The sequence below is a fragment of the Ursus americanus genome, chromosome 3 (assembly GCF_024610735.1).
Source record: "Ursus americanus isolate L20-20 chromosome 3, mUrsAme1.1.p, whole genome shotgun sequence".
NCBI classification, from domain to species: domain Eukaryota; kingdom Metazoa; phylum Chordata; class Mammalia; order Carnivora; family Ursidae; genus Ursus; species Ursus americanus.
The window spans coordinates 44,534,913-44,554,815 of record NC_142129.1 but is presented as its reverse complement, the minus strand read 5'-3'; the positions used below and the strand labels follow the sequence as shown (position 1 = coordinate 44,554,815).

The following is a 19,903-nucleotide window of genomic DNA, read 5'->3' as shown; positions in this document are numbered from 1 at the left end:
AAATCAAAGATTTTTCTAGAAGTTTTATCCTTTCCCATTCCTCCTCTCCTTTTTCTTTTCTTCTTTTCAAACCATGGGCGGTGGGGGGTGGGGGGTAAGGTCAGACACTTTTACATGGCCCCAAGCCTGGGAGCAAGTGCTCTGGCTCTTTGTGGCCATAGGGCTGTGATTCTTTGCAGTGAGCACTCCTGTTTTGGGAAGGGCCCTTTGAGACCCCTAAATTTAGACCACCCAGCAGCATCTCCAAAAGCAGCTGGAAAAACTGAGGCCCACCCAGAGAAAAGGAGGGCCCATGACATCCATAGCACCCAGGCTTCCAAGCTCGCAACTCTGTGACCTAACGGCCACACTGTGCCTAGCTGGGGGCTGTTCTGTGATTAAGAGGATAGAAGTGGGCTTTAGCAGAAAACTCCAGTCCCTATAGTTTCTAGGCTCTTGAAAAACTCAGTTCAAATACATGGGTTGTTGTTGGTGCAAGAAGGGAAATCAAGCCCCGATGGACGAATTCATCCAGCCTTCTCTCCTGTGTGCCACCAGCCCACATTTGGTGACCTGTAGACAAATGCTTCTGTCACTGAGACTTTCCTGTACTTAATGAAAAATAAAAAAGAACCGATTCTGAAAGATAGTAATCTGAATCTGTAGGAAAGATCTGACCTGGAGAGGTGGCAACAGAGCCCATGTGTTGGCCCTTCTGAGACCTTGGATGTAAAGTCATGGTGGAGAGAGAGGAGGTAGCTGGCATAAGGAGGGGGCGTCCAGGGGTAGGCTGTGCCTTCCAAGGTGGGTCAGGGGGAGTAGTTGGCACTTTCCAGGGCTTGGGGGTGGTGCTTGGGCTTATGCAAGATGAACAAGTGAGATCAGTATCAGCCAGAAGTTTAGAGAAGACAGAGCTGTGAAGAAATGGAGGTGCTGCCTTGGGAGGTGGTGGGAACCCCTTCGCTGGGTGTTGGGGTTCAAGTTGAGTTCATGGGGGACCACTTATGGGTGATGGCATAGAGGAGAGTCTTACATGTAGTAAGGGGTAATGCTAGAGCAGGGGCTGACAAACTTTTTCTATAAAGGGCCAGATCATATGTTTTTGGCTGTCTGTTGCAACCGCTAAACTCTGCCATTGTAATGTGAAAGGCAACGTAGAGAATATAGAAGCAAATGGGTGTTGCTGTGTTTCAGTAAAACTTTATTTACAAAACATGTATGGGGCCAAATTTGGCCCTTGGGTCATAGGTTGCTAAGCCTGTCTCACGGCACTGGTTCTCCAACGTAGCTGCACATCGGAATTGCCTGGAGAGCTTTTAAAATTACAGCCACTGGAGTCTGACGCCCAGGGGTTCTGATTTCGCCGGGCTGGCATGTGGCCCAAGCATGAGGATTGCTAAATGCTCCACAGGCGAGTGTAGTGTGCGGTCGAGAACCTCCAAGGTCCCCCCCCCCCTTTTTTTTTTAAGATTTTTAAAATTTATTTGACAGAGAGAGAGAGACAGCCAGCGAGAGAGGGAGCACAAGCAGGGCGAGTGGGAGAGGAAAAAGCAGGCTCCCAGCGGAAGAGCCTGACGTGGGGCTCGATCCCAGAACGCTGGGATCACGCCCTGAGCCCAAGGCAGATGCTTAACGACGGAGCCACCCAGGCGCCCCTCCAAGGTCCCTTCTAAAACTAAAATTTTGTGTTTCGGGTTTCCTCTAAGGAGCCTGAAGAGTGTTGGGCCTGGGTCAGCACAGGCTGGTTTGGTTTGTGGATGTTCCAGAACTAAGACCCTCAGGGTCGCTGTTTCCTGTTTCTCTTTTCTCAACTATGAGAAGAATGAGTTTGCAAAAGAAAAAGAAAAATCGATGAGCCTGCTGGAAGCCGGGCTGCTCTGCTAGAGTGCGAGACCAGCTCCTGAGGGAGGACAGACACCGAGCAGCATGTTATTCTTTGCCTTGAAGACAACTAATGAAATTCTCTCTTCTTTTGACAGGACATAAAGGCCCTTCTGTTCGGCTCCAGCTTTTGCTGTTTCAATGAGGAATGGAAACTTCAGAGTTTTTCCTTTAATGACAAAGCCTCATTAAAATATGGCATCGTGCAGCACAAGGCAGGTTGCTTTTAACGTTTCCAGGGGACGTCACTGCGGGCCCTGCACAGGGAGGGCCGGGTGTCCCGCGGTTTGCTCAGCCCCGGGCGCGTTTCTTGAGCTATCCAGTGCCGACTAGCCCCGTGCTTGCCGAGGTGTCACTTGGTGCTGGACCTTCACACGGGGCTGGCAGAGCGAGGGCTGGGGAATGGGGCCCTTCCCCTACAAAGGCTTCTCCTCAGTGTCCAGAATCCTCTCTGAGAGGGGCGGAAGGAGGCCCTGTGTTTAGTTGGGGGCATCAGAGAGGGTCCTCAGGCAGAGTCTTGGGAAATGGTTTTGCAGGTCAGGCTGGAGAGAGGACACTTGAGGCAGGAGGCAGCATGAATGAAGGGAAGGCTTTGAGAAGACGTGCATGAGGAGGAGGTGTTTTCTAAGACAGGGAAATGTAGGTACACTGGGGCAGGATTTGGACATGGTGTATACACTTTAAGGGCCAGAAGATACTCTAAATCCAGGAGCCCAATGGGGTTCCATTTCTCAAGCCCCAAGAGCCTCCCCTTACCCCTCACTGCCTGTGGAAGAACCCGAAGACCATTTAGCCTCTGTCCCTAGTGCGGCCAAGCTCAGCACATCTTCTTACACCGCAGTTCAAGGGTACCCATGCCTGCTACTCTGATAATCCTTGTACTTGTTGAACAGGATTGAACCCCTCAAGGAGCCTTCTTCCTCTAATGTGGGAGTGCAGAGGACAAAGACACACCTAATGGGTGCTGAGGCAGGCCACAGCTGGGCAGAAGATTGCTAACATAAGCAGAGGCTGCTAAAGTGGCTGCTGAGATGGTCAGGGAGGGCTTCCTGGTAGAGGAGGCCTTTAGGATGGGCCTTGAAGGCTGAATAAACCATTGACGCCCTCAGCCTGTGGACATGGAAGCATTTCCTTGAATGACTGGGTGACATACTTGGTTTTACACCTGACTGACTGTGAAGGCCTGCTTTCCTCCTGTGAGATATGCAGACTTGCTTCTTTCTCCAGTGCTGGGCACCGGGGCCTTTGTCACCCCTTCTCTGTGATCAGGCTCGGTGCTTTGTAGAGGACTCAGCATATCAAAGGCCCATGTTTGAGAGGCCCTGGCTTGGTGGCCCTGTGTCTATAACCTGTGGGCGGAGGCTGGTTCTGGAGGAACAGACAGCTCTGCCTTGGGTCGGTCCTCACTGGCACTAATGTGTGTCCTTCTTTGCAGGGGGGTCCCTGTGGGGTTCTGGCGGCTGTCCAAGGCTGTGTCCTACAAAAACTCCTGTTTGAAGGAGATAGCAAAGCTGACTGCGTTCGGTAAGTCAGCGCTCATTCTGGCAATATCTTCTTTTCCCAAGCCTTCTCCTCAGTGTCCAGAAAAAACAAGCAAGGAAGCGTGTGTGTTCCCTGATATTTCCTGTCTTCTGGAAAGGGAAATGGCGACTGGCTCACAGGGCCAGAGCTGCCCAGTTTAAATGACCCGCATGCATTTGTCTCTAAGTCCCATTCCACGTGGCAAGTAGCTGCCGGAATGGCATCGCAACTAAGGCCACCCCCTCCTCAGCAGTTAAGCGCAGCAGCTGCCCAAATCCCATCCACACCCACATCAATCTGCTGACCCTTCGCCTGAGCCCAGGCCTCCCCTCCCTCCCCATGTTACCTCACCTCTGCCAACAGCCATTCCCACACATTCCGGCCGGCCCCGCAGTGCATTGCTTCCACTCCCTTCGGCCATTTGTTCTCCACCTCACACATTAAGTGTTTGCACATGGGCATCTCCTTCTCCTTCTCACTCACTCCACAGACTTTTCTGGAACATCCCTGTACAGGCAGAATGCTCTGTGCAGTTGAGGGATGGATAGAAAACCTTAATTGTATACCGGGTTGGTGCTAAGATAGAAGGATTGGCAAGGTGCTGGCCAGGGCCGGGGCTAGATGGCCCATTTGAGGAGATGGCCTTCTTTCGTCTCCCCATGTGTCCAGTGACTAGCTTGTGCTCAGTTACCCCCAGAGCTACAGAACTGGCACGTGTTCTTTGCTCTCTTTCTCTCTCTTTCTTTTTTTAGTTGAAATATAACACGCATACAGAAAAGTACAAGTCTCCAAAAAGTGCACGGTTCACATGTGTTCTGCTCAATGAATTATTGCAAAATCCCCCACCCATCATCCTATCAGTCAGATAGAGAAAGAAAAATATTTCCAGCACCCCAGAAGAGTCCTCCTGCCTAGTAGATACCTCCGTTCTCCTCCCCAAAGTTGGGATTAAACAGATTCTAGCATCACAGCTGAGTTTCGCCAGTTCCTGAATTTTAATCAAACGGACTTGTTCTTTGATGTAGGCATTTCAGTGCCTTAAAAAAAAAAAAAAAAAAAAGCTTAGGTGTTATAAAGACAACAAGGCCCATTCTGCATTTGTCTGCGTTCAGATTCCTGGGAGGGACGCTGGCTCCCCAGATATCCTGCCAAGCCCAGGAAAAATGAAACATCTTTTACCAGCTTAGAGGATTTTGCCTTAGATAGGTAGCTCTTCATGCTCAGCATTTTAGAATTTGTCTAATAATATAACTTGTCTAATTACAAAGTAATCATCAAGGGGTTTTGTCTCAAGCTAAAAGATGCTAATTAGCAGCATAGCCCAGCTATATACCCAGAGCAGAGTGACCTAACATTTCCACAGCAGGATCTCACCTCGTCCTTGTTCTTCTCCATACCCGCACTGCCCCCCCCAACAAACCAGTGCAAACATAACTTCTCCTGTCTGTGCAGGGCCTCTGAAAGGCCAGCCAGCAAAATGCTGCCCACAGTGTGGGCAGAGACCGTGCTGCTGACTCTCCTGGAGAGCCAGCACAGTGCTTGGTGTTCTGGAATGCTCCCAACCGAGTGGAACTTGCTAAATGAGGGACCTCTGGCTGCCCTCAAAGGGTGCAGGGACTGTCCTCAAGTGCACACGCACCTGCCTGCCCACCTGCCTTCCTTGCCCTGGAAAGAGCATGCCGGGAGGGCTTGGCAGGTGCTTTGAAGGAATCCAGGGCTCCAGAGGACAGCCGAGGCCTTGCCTTCACAGCACCTACGATTGAGCATGAGAGCCAGACAAACAGGGGGCTCCCCGGGGGTGTGCCAGACGCTCAGCGTTCACCTGGACCTGAACGGGGTGGGGCAGGCCTGTTGGAGGGCTGACATTCGAATTCCGCTGAGGTCTGGAGATCATCAGGACTTCCAGCTGGCTTCACACACACCCTTACATGTACTCGTTCCTCCCTCAATTTCCCCCTTCCCAGCACATCCCTCAGACTTCTTCCTGGGTTCTTCACCACGTAGAGGCCTTGATGTCGGGGAGGCCTTCCCTAGTTGAGATGCACCCCGGCCCGCTCCAAGGCCTCCCCTTGGTGCCCTTGTTCCCTGACATCATTACCTATCCACCGTCGCACCTCCAGCCCGCCACCCCCTGGGAACACCAGCCCCATGAGAACAGGGGCCTTCCTGGGCTGCCTGGTTCACAGGCTGTCCCTGGCATCCAGCCCAGGGCCTAGTCCACAGAAGAGGCCCTCAGAATTTTTGTTGAATGAACGCACGCACAAATGCATGAGTTATCCAGACTCACAGGGAGGGGAGGGAATGGTGTTCCAGTAAGGAGAACAGCATGTGCAGAGCAAGGCCCGAGGGCAGTGAGAGCAGGGCGGGGAGGGGAGTTGAGAGCTGACCTGGGTGGCCGGGGCAGAGTTTATGGGGGGGCAGGGTGAGACCTAGGGCTGGTGGATGGGTCAGGGCCAGGCTGCCAGAGGGGCCTCAGGGCCTTCACCAGCCACTTGGGTCCAGCTTTGGCCTTGGCCCTCATGGGAGATGTCTCATAATTCATTTCAGCCCTCTTCTCATCCAGAGCTGCTTTTGAACTTGGACTTTGTACTTGGGGGGAAGTTGTGGATTGTTTCCCAATGGTTGGGATGGGTGTTTAAGTTGGTTCCAGGAAGGGCTGTTTCTGCCCAGGGCACACACAAGGCAGGCTTGATTCTTGTTGCCCACTCCACACACGACTGAGGGGGTGTTCTAGCCTCTGGATTCACAGGTACATTCTCCGGGGAGTGCCCTGCTCTCCACACCAGAGAGGGGAGCCAGGGCTTGGAAGGAAAAAAAGCCATCTTGTTTATGGGTACAAGTTGGGCTGTAGGTAGAAAGAAAACCAGGTCAGTGGGTGGGAAGTGAGGTTCTCTCCACCTCCTACCGTCTGTCAGTCAGCCACTGGCCAAGCATGGACTCAGACCCCAGTTTAGGCTGACAGGTGTCTATTTAAGCGCCAGCTAGATGGAGAGTTCCATCAAATCTTTGCTGGGAAGGTGGGGGCGGGAGGGCAGCCTTGGCTCCCATGGGCTCCCTGTCAGCTGGGACTCTGACAGAGGAGTCGGGGCCAGCCTAGATTGAAAGCTCTCGGTGGCCAAGCTGGTGGGTCTGAGCTGGGTCGTAGGGGCAGTGGTGGGTAGACAGAGGGAGAAGGGGGAAGAAGGAGCTGCTGGGGGGTATATGTAGGGGTGCGGCAGGTGGGAAAGAGCCCCAGTCTGGCTGCCTGCCTCAACCAGAAGAGGTCTGCGTGGAGTATCCAGGGAACTCGGCTTGCTGGCCAGGGCCCCCACCTCCAGGAAGCATGGAAGGATTCATGCCGCAGAAGAGTGACCTCAGTTTTCTTGGGAGCCCCACAACCTTGGGTGCTCCTGGTAAGTCCCTCCCCTCTCTGCCCCCACCCCCTGCTGCCCCAGGTGCTGCAGGCAGGCCCCATCTCCATGCAAGCCGAGCGCAGTGGGCTGGCTTTTTGCCTCCAGCCACTGGGGCTCTAGCAAGGGCTCAGGAAGAGGTAGCTCAAGGGGGGGGACCAGCTAGGGGAGGTCCCAGTGGTGATGGGCTGTAGGCAAGGGGCATCAGCTGCCCCCCGCCCCCCCACCCCCAGTCCTGTGTTTCCTTCTCCCATTTCCTCTGCCGTGGGGCTGGGTTTGCTGAGCTTCCAGCCTGCCTCAGGGGCTGGAGGGCAATTCGGGGTGGGAAGGGAGAGTTCTTCTGGCTTCAAGCTAGGACTTGGGTCAAACAAAGGCCAGGGGAGCAAGGGGCTGGTGGTGCTCAGGGCTGGCAGCTGAGGAGGGAAGTGAAAGCAGTGTCTGGGTTGTTGCTCTCTGTGGTGAGGCCCTGCAAGGCTGGGTCCAGAGACCTGGGCTGCTGAGCCTCCCCTTCTCCATTGGTGAATCTCTGTCTTGCCTGAGTTTGGCTCAACAAGGAAATGCAAACACAGTCCTTTGTAAATCATCAAGGGCTGTGTAAGCAGGCATAGGGGAAACCGAGGCTCAGAGAGGGAAGATGCTCACCCAGGGTCACTCCTGGCATCTGCAGCTGAGCCCTGTCTGCCGTCCCACTCTGCTGTGCCCCAGCGGAGACTCTGAGCAGCGGGAGAGCCTGAGAGGTCAGGAGGGGCTGGCGCCAGGAGGCTGATGGCCTGTGTTTGAAACACTCACATGCTGGACCCCGAGACGGACTCTCAGTGACCAGGTGCGGCTCTGTGTTTTACAGAGGCCTTCTGGGCACCCCCTCCCCATTTCCCCTAATTTGGAAGAACGCAATACAGAAGCACAAAGAGTAATACAGCAAACACCTCGTGCGAGCAAAGGCTGACAGCCCTGTAGGGGCCCCTCTTCATGCCCAGCTCCTCTGGTTTCATTGATTTATTTGTATAATCTTAGTATCGACAGGTTGGGTCTTTGATGTTTCTGCATGGGCGGTGTGTGCTGAGCTGGGTTCGAGCTTTGGTACTTCCTTTTGACTCTGAAATTCCAGGATTTCAGAAATGACCAACTTAAAAAAAAAAATGCAGGTGGCTCCTCTTCTCTTCAGGAACGTCATGGTGGCTCAAGCTGCCACACTGAAGTAGCATCTGCAGCTGCCCAGCTCTGGGCCCTGGGGGCCCTTGCAGGACCTGGGGGCCTTTCCACGCTGGAGTTGCTGGTAGAGAGCCCCTTCTCGTGCCCTCCGCCCGGCCCCGATGGGGAGCGATTCTGTGAAAGCTGCGTGGGGGATTGACTGCGCCCTCCAGGGAAGTCATGCTGAAATAAAGTCCTCTTGGCAGGGGTGCTGTTTTTTCTGCGGGGCTGTCTGGCTTCATTAGGACCCACTCTGTCAGGCCAGCAGCTGGCCTCTCCTCAGTCAGGGAGGACAGAGCCAGGCGGCAAGACTCTGTGTTTTTCCCCTTGAGGAGGGGTTGTGCCGGTGGCTGTGGGAAGAGACGACGAGCCTCACTCCCCTGCAGGCCTGGAGAGAGCCACAGACAAGGATGTGGTCCCCTCACCTCCTCTTCCCTTTGAAATTGCGAAATTCAAGGCCCAGAGAAGGAGGGGCCCCTGTCTGAGGCCTATCTGAACACCAGTGGCAGAGCCAGGCTTGGACCCCAAGTCCGCTGGTCCCCGGACCAGGCTTTTTTCCACGGCCTGCAGCAGCTTGTGAGCCTGGCAGGGAGCAGAAAGGCTACGGTCATCCACCAGCCTTCCTCTGGGTGGTTGGTAGGCTCGAACTGCTGGGCTCCTCAGAGTGGACGGGTAAGGCTATCTCGAGATAGTTAGGATCAGAACATCTCTTTAATCTGAAGGACTTGCGTAGTGTGGGCAAACATGCAGGCTGTGTTACGCGCCTACGCCCCCCAGCACCCAGAGACAAATGTCCTCATCCTGCACCCCTCCCATGAGGAATTAGACGCTTAAAGAAACTTCTCTTGGTTGGAAAGCCTGGCTGGGTGCTAGAGGCATGGTAGGAGTTTGACGAGGGTGCGTCTGACCGAGGAAGGCGATACAGGACCACCCTCGTCATTGGGGTTTTGCAGGCCGAAGCAGGGAGTTTGAAGCTGGAGTTTGGGTGACTCACCACAGCGCCCCCTTGCTCTCGTCATCTGCGCGGACAGCCCTGGGGCCAGTTACGCGGCAGAAATGGCAGTACTGGAATGATGCCTGGGGGCATGTGGCTGGGTGTGCACATCTGTGTGGGAAGGTGAAGGCCGGCGAGGGCCAGGGGCTTTTCCAAGGCCCGGGAGCCAGGAACCAAACCCAGGCCTGACCACTGCACTTTCCCATTGCGTCTTCTGGAAAGATGTGTCTTAAAAGAGCAAACTGGGGCCCAGGGAAGGATGGAGAGACTAGAAGAGTTTCTAAATGGAAGCCAGTGAAAAGAATGAGGACTTTGGTGTAGAAACGCAGAGGTTCAGGGGTTCTGTAACCCGTCTGTGAGATCAGGAAGACATGGGCCGGACGGAGGAGCCAGATCGCTCTGTAGTGTTGCACGGTGCCCAAGAGACAGGCTTGAAGGCAGAGGGGTGCTGGTTCCTAAAGCCAAGAGCTCCAGACAGTTGGTTCCACTTCCTCAAGCTCTCCTTCCCCCCTCAATGCTGTGTTAACTGTTCCAACTTTACTAACTGTGTGTGACCTTGGGTGAATCTCTTAGTCTCTGTGCCTCAGTTTCCCCATTTAAAAGCAGTAATACTGCCGCCATTATAGGGTAGCTTTAATGGTTAATGAAATAATACATGTGAAGTGTTTCTAATGGTGCTTGGCACATGATAGGTCCTCAATATATGTTGGCTTTTCAAATCTTATTTGTGACTACACTGAGAAGCTTTCAGTCAAGCACATGACTTGCTTTAGCCGGCTAGTGTCGAACACGGTGAGTGTGTGAAAGGTGACCTCTTAGTTCCATGTCTGCGGGTTTCCCAGCACAGATGTTCCAGGCAGAGTTTGCAGTCCTGACACAAGTTTGCACAACTCCTAGCCCCGGTAAGGGTTCTAACTGGGGGGTACCCTGGTCACACTTGTGTTGTAGGAAGAGCCCACTGCGACAAGATGGAGCAGAAATGCTGGTCAGGGACTGGCTGTAACAACTCAGCTGGGGAGCAGGGCACCCTGGTCCCTGGCACGGGCAGGAAGGGGATTGACAAGGGTCCTCAGGAGGTGTGTTTGACAGGATGTGATGGTCACCTGGGTGGGGGCAGGGCAGGAAACAGGAGCTGTGGGGATGACAAAGCCGACTTTCACAGGTTCTGAATCCAAGGGGATAAATGTCCAATCCTTTCTCCTTTGTCCGACAAGCCCTGTTTTCCAGGCCCCTCTCCGTCCTTGGCATCACCTCTCCGGAAACCCAGCACATCATTTCCTCACCTTTGTTTTCATAGTCTATGGTGACCCGGGCCAGTGCTCTCCCCACAGCCCAGGCTGCCTGGTTTGGTGATGGCGTGGTAACCATTTCCTCGAGCAGCATGGCGGGCTTCCAGAGGCTGCGCAAGTAGCAGGCAGTCTGCCATTTCATTTTTCAAGTGGTTGAGGACTTATTTGTCTCATTAGGTTTGAAGGATGGCCTGGTGTCAGGGGCTTGTTGTCACTTTCACACCAGATGGTAGGACTTCACCTTCCTGTCACCACGGCCAAGGTGGGGACTTGATGTTTCCATAAAGACAATAGTGATAAGTGTCCATTATTGAACATTCGCCCCATGCTAGGCACTGGGCTATGGACCCTACACATGTCACCTTGTTTAAAGCTCCCGATACTATGGAGGATGTACTAGTATCATCTCCAGTTTATGGAAGGGGAAACTGAGGGACGGTTATGTTGTTTACCTCCCATGTTAAAGGCATAGGGACAGCCTAGATGCTCTGTGTCTCAGGCACTGGGAAGTGACCACATGCTGCCCATCACGGTGACCTGTGTCCTGGTCTCCTGGTTCCCATTTCTTCAGTTTTCTTTCTCCCCCCACAGCTCAGCATGGAGCTCAGGTGTTAGTTGGCCACTGAAAACATAGAACCCCCACCCCCACCCCTTGCCCCCCACCATGTATTCCTTTGTGCCTCAGCAGGGTCTTCATCAAGGCACCTTTGTTTGTTAGGAAGAGCCTAACACTCAGGCTGCTTTTGTAAGAATTTAATTTTTCTAAGAATTTAGAAAAAAATTCGTAGACTCCAGTGGTAGGCAAGAAGTACAGCTCTGGGAGCCCTGGAAAAGCCCTGGAAACTGAAAGAAGTGTCTCTATCAGGCTGTTGCCTGTTCTTCCCTGTTGCTTATTTTATGCACCAGGGCTTCTGTGTTACCATTTCTATCATAAGGCGTCTCTCTGCCATTTTTGACATTGCTGACTGCCTGTTTTGCTCAAAGCCCATTTGCTCCTAGGACTGTGTAACAGCACCGTCTCCCAGCCGTGCCCCTACTGCCGTGCCCCTTCCTGCCTTCCTCTGCTTCCCTGGTACACCAGAGTCCTGTGGGGTTTCATCCTTGGCCACCACCTCTGCCCTTCCTCATCCTCTCTCTGGGAAATCTTAGCCCCTCACAGTGGCAAGGACTCCTCACGTGCTGGTGTTGTATAAACCTATCCTCAGCCCCGATGCTCTCCTGGGCTTTCCGTGTGTCAGGTAGCTTCACCTAGGGGTCCCACGTGCACCTCCAGCTGCTCCCCCAGTCCTCCTCTCTGCTCTGTATTCCTCATTTCAGTTGGCAGCCCCACTGTGCACCACTAACCCCCCAGAGATTACCCTGAATCCTTCCTCTCCCCCATCCCACACCCTATATGTAAGTGACCAGCAAGTTAGTCTGCTTTCCCCTCTGTACCCATGATCTCATTTCTTGTGGCTGGTGGGAGTGAAGGGCACCTGCCTGCACAGCCGCTGTCTCCAGGGGCCTGGATGCTGGGCGTGGCCAAGGCTGGGTCAGGGCAGTACCAGACATCTGCCTGGGATGGCTACCTTGCCTCGGGAAGGCAGGAGTTCCCAAGTACATTCAGCACGGCCTCCTGGGCTCCGTCAGAACTCACGGCCCTGCCAAGCCTCCAGGGTCCCCTCTGCTCCCCTGGGGCCGTTTCCTCAACCTACTCCTCCTCCAGCCCCACCTGGGGCCTCTCCCTCAGGACGCTTCCCTTGGCCGTCGTAAGAGGAGGCCCTGCTGCATGAAGTCCTTGGGATGCAGGGCCCTCTCTATGTGGCAGAGGAAAGAATAGGCCATCTGCTACAGGGCTGCCCTGTCCTGGCTTGTGTCCCCACAGGCATAAACACACTCTCTTTTTCCTCTGCAGGCAGCTGCAGCCTTCCAATGCCCGCAGGACCCACTGCCTCGCTCTGGCCATTGCGGACATCATATGGCGGGCCGGGGGCCGTGAGAGAGCCGTGGTCACACTGTGAGTGCTTCCCAGGGTGGGGCACGGGGCCCACTCACACGTTGGCCCAGCTGCAGGCAAGCTGGCTGTGTGCTTTACCATCCTCGGGGCAGTCGTCTTCCCACCCAGCTTGTCTGTGTGTCCTCCCGGATGCCGGCCCTGTGTGCCACACCAGCATGGGGAGAGGCCTGGAGAGACCTCCACGCAGCTCCAGGCTCTTCTTTGCTGGGGTCGTGTGCCTGCCTGGCCCTCCTCCGTGGGAAGCCTTGGGGGACACAGCCCATCAGAGGAGACCTCTGGCCTAGGCAGCCTGCTCCCCTATTTCTCTGCTCCGGACCTCTCAGGAACCAGTCACCCTCTGCCCCATACCTCTCTCCTAGTCCCCAGAGCATGCTCCCATTCACTGTCACTTGGACCCCCGTTCAGTGGAGGAAGAAACGTCCCCTGCCGCTTTATCATGCTGTAGGTAGAGGACGCCATCCGTGGTGCACATGGGTGGTTTGCCGGCTCTTCTGCCTGGCCCTTCAGAGTGGAAGCATCACTTCATCCCAGGCCTGTGGCTAAGCTTAAGTAAAAGGGGTGCCTTTTGGGGCCAAAGACTACACTCTGGTGGGGTACAATGGTCAGTAGAGCATACTGCTTAAGAGAAGGGGTTTCAGAGACTAACTCCCAATGCTGGGAGTTTATTGGCTGTGTGACCTTGGGCAGTTGACTCAACCTCTCTGTGCTTCATTTGTTGACTCATCTGGAAAATGTGGATGATAGTAAGGATTATCTGGTAGAGTGACTGTGAGAATTAAATGAGTCAATCTAAATAAATTGTATATAATAACTGATAATATTATCTATCCATTTAAATCATTTATCTGTATAAATAAAGGGTGTGTAATAATAAACATCAAGTGCTTAGGACAATGTCTGCTGTTAGGTATTATTGTCATTGTTCCTATGGAGTGCTTGTCCTTGGTACTCGTGTTCCAGTGAATACGTATGTTACTATGCATTAACCCTGGCCCTTAGGATCTGCATGGCAGCCCTGAAGGCAGATGGGGCAAAAATTCAATTTCTTCCCGTTTTCCAGATAAGCAGACAGAAGGCCAGAGAGAGGTAGCAGCTGCTCCCAGCCTACGCAGCAGGCTAACGGCACCGTGGGCCCCCCACCCAAACCCGCTTCTAGTGCCTGCCCCTGGGCCGCACACGCCCACTGTTGTGTAGACAGATGGTGATGGGCTTGGGGTGGGGAGTCCCAGGCTAGAGTCTGGAATTCCTCACGGCCCTGAAAACGAAGGGCAAGTCAGCATCCCTTCGTCTGGAAATCTGTTTGTCAGTTGTGGGTGAGAGGTAGACTCGCTCCTGCCAGGCCCTGGGTTTGGTTACCCCAAGCTCTCCTTCTGCTGTCTTTTTTCCGTTCCTTTCCCCACCCCCACTTGTGGCGTCCTCTGGGCCCAGCCCAGTGCGTGAGGTCAGACCGGGGAAGAAATGAGAAACCCTGGGTCCCGTTCTCTCCCCCGGAGCCACCTTCCGATTTGTGCTCAGTTAATGGCACATGTGGTTTCGCCCTGGCTCAAGGGCACGTCTTCTCTCCATGCAGAGGACTCATGCATCTCCCTTTCCTTTTTAGGGCTTCAGGAACACAGCAGTTCAGTCCAACAGGGAAATACAAAGCAGATGGAGTCTTAGAAACAGTACGGCTTTCTGGAAAATTATCACGCAACCTTTGGCTTTGTTTGGGGACAGTCTCCTTTCATATAAGTAAATCCTCCCTCCGCTGGGGATGGGCCAGCCCTCCCTGCAGCCCAGGCTAGCAGATCCTCCACCTGGGATTGGGGTGGGGGCCGGGTTGGGGGGCTGGGGAGCGGGCTCTCGCCAGAACTGCTCTTGTGGCCAAAAGGCTGATGGGCGCCCTGTCACATGGAGGCTGTACAGAGAAGAGCGGTCCCTGCGTGATGCCTTCTGGCAAAGCCGCAGCCGTCTCTGTCCCTCTGTGTCTCCTCAGCACCCTCGCTGGGGTCGTGAGAGGGCAGGGGAGTGGTGTGGAGACAGAGCGGGGGTTAGAGAGTGGGGGAACAGAGCACCAGCCATGAAGCCAGACCAAGAAAAGGAAAGAAATGGGAGACGTGCGGATTATATCCTCACACAGGGACATTTCCCACAAACGTGCCTCCTCTTCACGGAGGGTTTTTGTTTGACCTAGTTTGTTCCCTTTGACCTAAGTTTGGGCACATGTGGCCCTAGGATCCTAGTTAGGGGTCTCACCTGGTTGGGTGTTTTCTCTACAAGTGGCTTTTTTCCCCGAGCTGCCCGACAAAACAAAGGAGACAGACTCACGCTTCCCGCTGAACTCAGGACACTGCCTGCTGGGCGCAGAGCTGGCCCAGCAGTGGCCTGTTGGATGGGATGCTCGCCCTGGCCCCCCTGAGCCCCCAGGTGCTTCTCGGATACCTGTGACTGGCCCGCAGAGGTGCAGCCCCACTTGTCAGGGCGGGCCATGCGTGATGCTGGCTCCTTTGCTTTAGCTCCCCGGTGGCTCCATTCCTGGGCTCTGTAGGCCTGGTGAGGCTGGCGGGGCGGACTTGACCCCAGAGACCCCAGCTGGGCCCTGTCCGCCTTTTAAGTCACACATAGGCATGGGGGTGCCTCACTGCCCAGCTCTTGGGGTTGCCACTGTGACTGCAGGGACATTCCCAAGTGGGGTCTTGTAGCTACTGAAGCCGGGACGGGACACGGAAGTGTCTGTGGGGCTCGGGCGGCTCACACTGTGGGTTCATGTCTCCCCAGCTCACAATGTATAGTTTGACCTGCTATGAGGAGCTGGTGACTTTTCTTCAACAAAGCATCCATCAGGTATGGCCCATGGTTTATTTGGGGGGATGTGCGTTGTTAAGCCATCTGCTTTCTTTGGTGGGGACCCTGCTGGACACAGGACCTTGCTTGGTGTCCTGGCTGGCTGGCTGTGTCCTCCAGCACCGTGTCTGCTGGAGGGGGTCTGTGCACCCGCTCCTTGCTGTGAGATGGGGTGGGACACGTCCAGGGCCTGAACAGCACAGAGTGCTACGGGGATTCAGAGAAGGGCTGTAGCCTCGCTGGCTTTGTGGAGGAGGGAGTTGAAGCCTCCATGGTAAAGGATATGATCTCTGGGGCCTTCAGCCTGGGTTTGAATCTAGGGTTCAACCCTTACATAGTAGCTCTGTAACCTTGGGCAACTTCTTTAGGCCCCCTGTGCCTCAGTTTCCTCATCTGTAAAATGGGGCTGATAACAACTGTACTTAGAACTAGTGCCGGGCTCGATGTTGTCATTGACTTTAGCTTTTGTTGTTGATGTTATGATCACCATTATCATGATTATTTAAGGCCCCCTTGAGACTGTTAGCTGTGGACATGTGGAAATGAGGGGGACGCATTACAGAGGCAGGGTGCAGCACGAGCCAAGGCCAAGAGATGACCTCTGAGATCCCCAACTGCAGGGTCTCATTTTCTGATGTCTGTGTGTCAGGACGGAAGGAAAGAAAGAGCGCTGAGCCCTTCTCTCCTGGTGTGCTAGCAAATGCTCCGTGCCTCCTCTGTGCCTCTCCTTCAGCCTTCTGAGCTGTGGGACCAGCTCTTTTAGGTTCTGGAGAAGGCAACAGAGGATTTGCTGGTGAGCCCAGAGGGTGGAGAACTGCCAGAGGTGGGACCAGGCTGGACACTCCTGCTGCTGGAATATTCTCCTCTTGTTCCCCGAAGGTGCTGATGGTCTGAGCATAGCCTAGGAAGAGTGCCAGCCCTGACGGCACAGATGCTTCTTAGGTAGGAAAATGGCCCCTGCTCTGAGTCATCTAGGCACTGATTCACCCCACATTTTCTGTCCCAGAGCTGTTGCTTAGGGATAATTCAGCTCAAGGACCCTGGCCCATGTCCTCAGCTTATGACGCTGCCTTTTCTGCACTGACTGTTCTGTCTGGCCTTTCTGGGAGGTGCGAGGGAGGGGCTCTGACGTGGGAGGGGTCCTGGCCTCCGCCGGCCATCACTTGCTCCCTGTCCCTGGCTCCCTCTGGTTCTCCATGGGCGTAACCCAGTGGGCTGTCTGCTGATGCAGCATGCTCACGGGCTGGTCCAGAGCAGCTGTGGGGGCGTGGAGCAGGGGCCTGGGCACCTCCTCTAGCTTATCCCCCGGCCACATGTGGCCTCAGGAGCATCACGGCCTCAGTTGCCTGGCCCAGAAAACGGAGGATGGAGCAGTTAGCAGATACTTCCCGCTCTTAATGGTCCGACAGAGGTTTTTAAAGAAGCTTAAACTCATGGAAAAGAACGTCTTCTAAACGAAGTGCCAGGAGTGATCTAAGTAAGCAGGAAGGCTCCTACTCTTAACTGCTCTCAGCGTTGTGAGAATGCAGCGGTGCGTCCCCGAGCCGAGCGAGGCCCGCTCGGACTCCGTGCGTGTCATTAGACCAGGGGATAGGGCCCTGGGCACCTGTGCTCACCCCCGGGAAGTGCCCTGGGAACCTTCTAGGGGCAGAGGAGGGCCCTGGGGCAATCGCTCACAGGCTCCGAGGGCCTGTCCTCACCCACCAATGGCCCCGGCCGGGGTGGTACCTCAGCAGCAAGGCTTTGTACGTCCTCGTCTGTGAAATGGGGTCCCCCTCCTCCCTCGGTCCGTACCCCAGGGTGTCAGCGAAGCCCAAGCAAGACAGCAACTGTGGAAGCGGTTCAGAGAGTGGGGCTGGTGCCAGGGGAGGGGCTGCCTTCTTCCTGTCATTCCTCGGGCCCCAGAGCGACTCCCCCTCCTCACTTGGCTCTGGTCCCTGTGTGCCTGCGGTCAGTCTTTGGCCCTCCTCACCCGGGAAGGTGGTGTTTTCCCCCACCGTTTAATTATGTTTTTGCTGGAAGCCGTTGAGCTGCCTCAGCACTACCCTCACCAAATCCATTTTTCATGGCTTGGGCCTAAGGGGTTCCTCGTGCCAGGCCTGGGAATGAACACTGAACCATCTCTGCCCAAAATAAATAGCCTCCTTGCTGTGTGTTCATTACTGCTCCCCCTCCGGGAGAGATGTCTGGCCACCCCCCACGAGCCGGCGAGGCCCCCACCCCTGCCTCCGATTGGGGTTCCGTGGTGGGCTTCGGTCTCTCCAGGGCCCGAGCAGGGCTGGAGAATGGTCCTTTCTTCCCAAGCGGTACCAGACATTTTTCCGGACCCTCTGGTGGTTTCCGGCCCAACCGCCTGTCTGGGGAGCTCTCCTTTCAATGCAGGCACCTTGCCCTGTGGCCTCCCATGTCTTGGCAGTTTGAATTTGATGAGATAATTTTAATAAAATTTTTTTTTAAACAAAATGGAATATTGGTGCCATTCAGTCGTGTTTGGCAGGGGCCAGGAGCCCCAGGCAGCGTCTCCACCCCATCCCCCCCACCCCCGCCCCAGTCGTCTCACTAACCAGTCCGCACAGAGGGGCTCGTGTGAGGCTCCTGGGAAGCTGTCCTTGAGGGAATCCCAAGGACTGTGGACAATGTTGGCCCGCATACTACCAGTAGTCCTCCATGTTTACACAGACGCAGGGCGTGCAGCAGGCTCCCGTGTCCCCTGCCTCATGCAGTCCTGCAGTGACACGCATGGCAGAGGGGAACAGACCGAGAAAATGTCATGGCTCCCCCAAGACAATGTGTGAGTCCGTGGCAGCAGTTGGGTGACCTTTCAAGGGGAAATGGAGATGGAGAGCTCTGTCACTCCCCCAGGCAACACGAAAGTCTGCAGGAGAGCTGTGACAAGGGTGCCAGTCCTCCCAGGCCTGTGTCCCCCTGTGCAAGGATATCACTAGTACTCTGCAGTGACCAGAGCACTTCCACAGACTCGGTCTCATAGAATGTGCACCAGAACCCAAGGAAATATGCCAGGATGGGATTCATCATCTTCATTTTGCAAATGGGGAAACTGAGGGCAACAGAAGCGAAGTGACTGGCTTGAGATCAGAGAATTATGATGAGGTTGATTTAAGATTGTTGTCGACTCATTTATTCCATTTGTAATCCCCCCCAAAGATTCGGTTATTGATAAATTTTATAAAAATAAGTTAATTATATAAAAATGATGTCCTCAGGGCTCTTCTGTGCTCCAACCGTAGTAAACCTACCCTCTCTTGCCTCTGGGCCTTTACACGTGCTTTTCATCTTGCCTGGAACAGCGTTTCCTTCTCTTCTGATTCTTTCTCGTCCTTTGGGTTTAGCTATCACTTCCTCCAGAATGCCTTCCTTTACGTTCCTTCTTTCCCTTAACCTGAGTCTGCTTGAAGTCTCTCTCTGTGTGTTTCCAGAACACCACTCATTTCCTGTCAGAGCAGAGCCCTTCCTCCACTCTTTTCTAGGTGCTTCTCGTTCTTTCTTCCCTGAGTTACTTTCCATGAAGACAAATCCATGTCCACCTTGTTCACAAACATAGCCTCAGCAGGGAACCATCCTCTTGGCACAAAAATTCACACAGAAATTTTTTTTAATGACTAATCGAATTACTGTATGAAAATGAAGACTATGTTTTGAAGGAAAGAAAAGATAATTTTATCAGAAGCTTGAGCTGAAATAATTACCACAGTTGAGGACCATATTTGGCTCAGAGCTTCCTGGCAACCCAGGCAAAATGGAAATATGATAAATTATATCATTCTTACTGTTTTGGAAAACAAGTTTCTTTAGGTCTGGTTTCAAGTCCACAAAGAAACTGACCACACATAAGGAACGCTGACTCTGGGAAGACAACATCTGCCCTCACAGCTCCCAGATGCGGACGGGTGTCATCCCCAAAGTGGTATAAGTAAGGTCTTCACACTGCACTGCAGTGGGGGGGCTGACGTTTCCCTAGGGAGCCCAAGTGACCTAGCCCGTCCCCGGAGGCCATGCCCACCACACAGATGGGCAGTGCAGAGCCAGCATTATACTCACGGCGCTCCCGGTGTCAGGCCCTGTTCTATGGGCTTTACAGGGGTTATCTCACTGACTCTTCACAACACCCTGAGGAGGGTAGGTCCTATCCTATCATCATCCTCCTTGTTTTACAGATGAGAAGACTGGGGGACAGGGAGGTTAGGAAAGGTCGCTGTGCTAGGAGTGGCACAGCCAGGATTTAAAAACCCAGGCAGCTGGGCTCTGTGTGGTGGGCTCTAACCCAGAGTTGGGACTAGGGCGAGACGAATAAGCTGCTCATCTCGGGTGCAGAATTCAAGGAGGTACCCACATCCTCAGTAATCAGCAAAAGTAATATTTTAATATCTAAATTAATCCAAAAAAATCCACGATGAACAAAATGCCAAACATTTTTGAAAGACGGGCTCTGTCCTTGTACTCGCACGGCTCACCTCACTCTCCCCTCCTAACCCTGACTCTGTCCCCCACCCGCTCTCTGCTGCTCTTAACACAGTGCAGGTCTTTGGAGTAAGGGATTTGGAATCCGATGGAGCCTACCAGCGGTTTGACCTTGGGCCAGGTGCTCAGTTTTTGAGCCTGTTTCCTTGTGTGGCAGAGGGCAGTATTACCCATACTGCCACACAGGCCTGTGACAGCTCTCAGTGTGACGATGCCCATGAGACAGCCGCGTGGGGAGGGAGCTTGCATGGCAAGCTTCCAGGCCTCGGACGTCACGGCCATGCTTCTTGGTGGGCAGCATGTCCGCTCCTGCTATCACTCAGGCTGGTGTGCTTCCCATCATTTAGGGGGCCTGCCGGGG

The 19,903-nt window shown here is 54.1% G+C and overlaps 1 protein-coding gene across 2 annotated transcripts in view; it reads left to right on the top strand.

Moving 5' to 3' along the window:
- Positions 1-19,903, top strand: part of MINDY4 (MINDY lysine 48 deubiquitinase 4) — a 103,202-nt gene that overhangs the window by 51,504 nt on the left and 31,795 nt on the right. For both annotated transcript variants that reach the window (XM_045792919.2, XM_087860934.1), the window contains exons 8-12: positions 1,959-2,075; positions 3,296-3,384; positions 12,139-12,240; positions 13,841-13,904; positions 14,998-15,063. In XM_045792919.2, the coding sequence (XP_045648875.1) occupies positions 1,959-2,075; positions 3,296-3,384; positions 12,139-12,240; positions 13,841-13,904; positions 14,998-15,063 (438 nt within the window). The remainder of the gene's footprint in view (positions 1-1,958; positions 2,076-3,295; positions 3,385-12,138; positions 12,241-13,840; positions 13,905-14,997; positions 15,064-19,903) is intronic.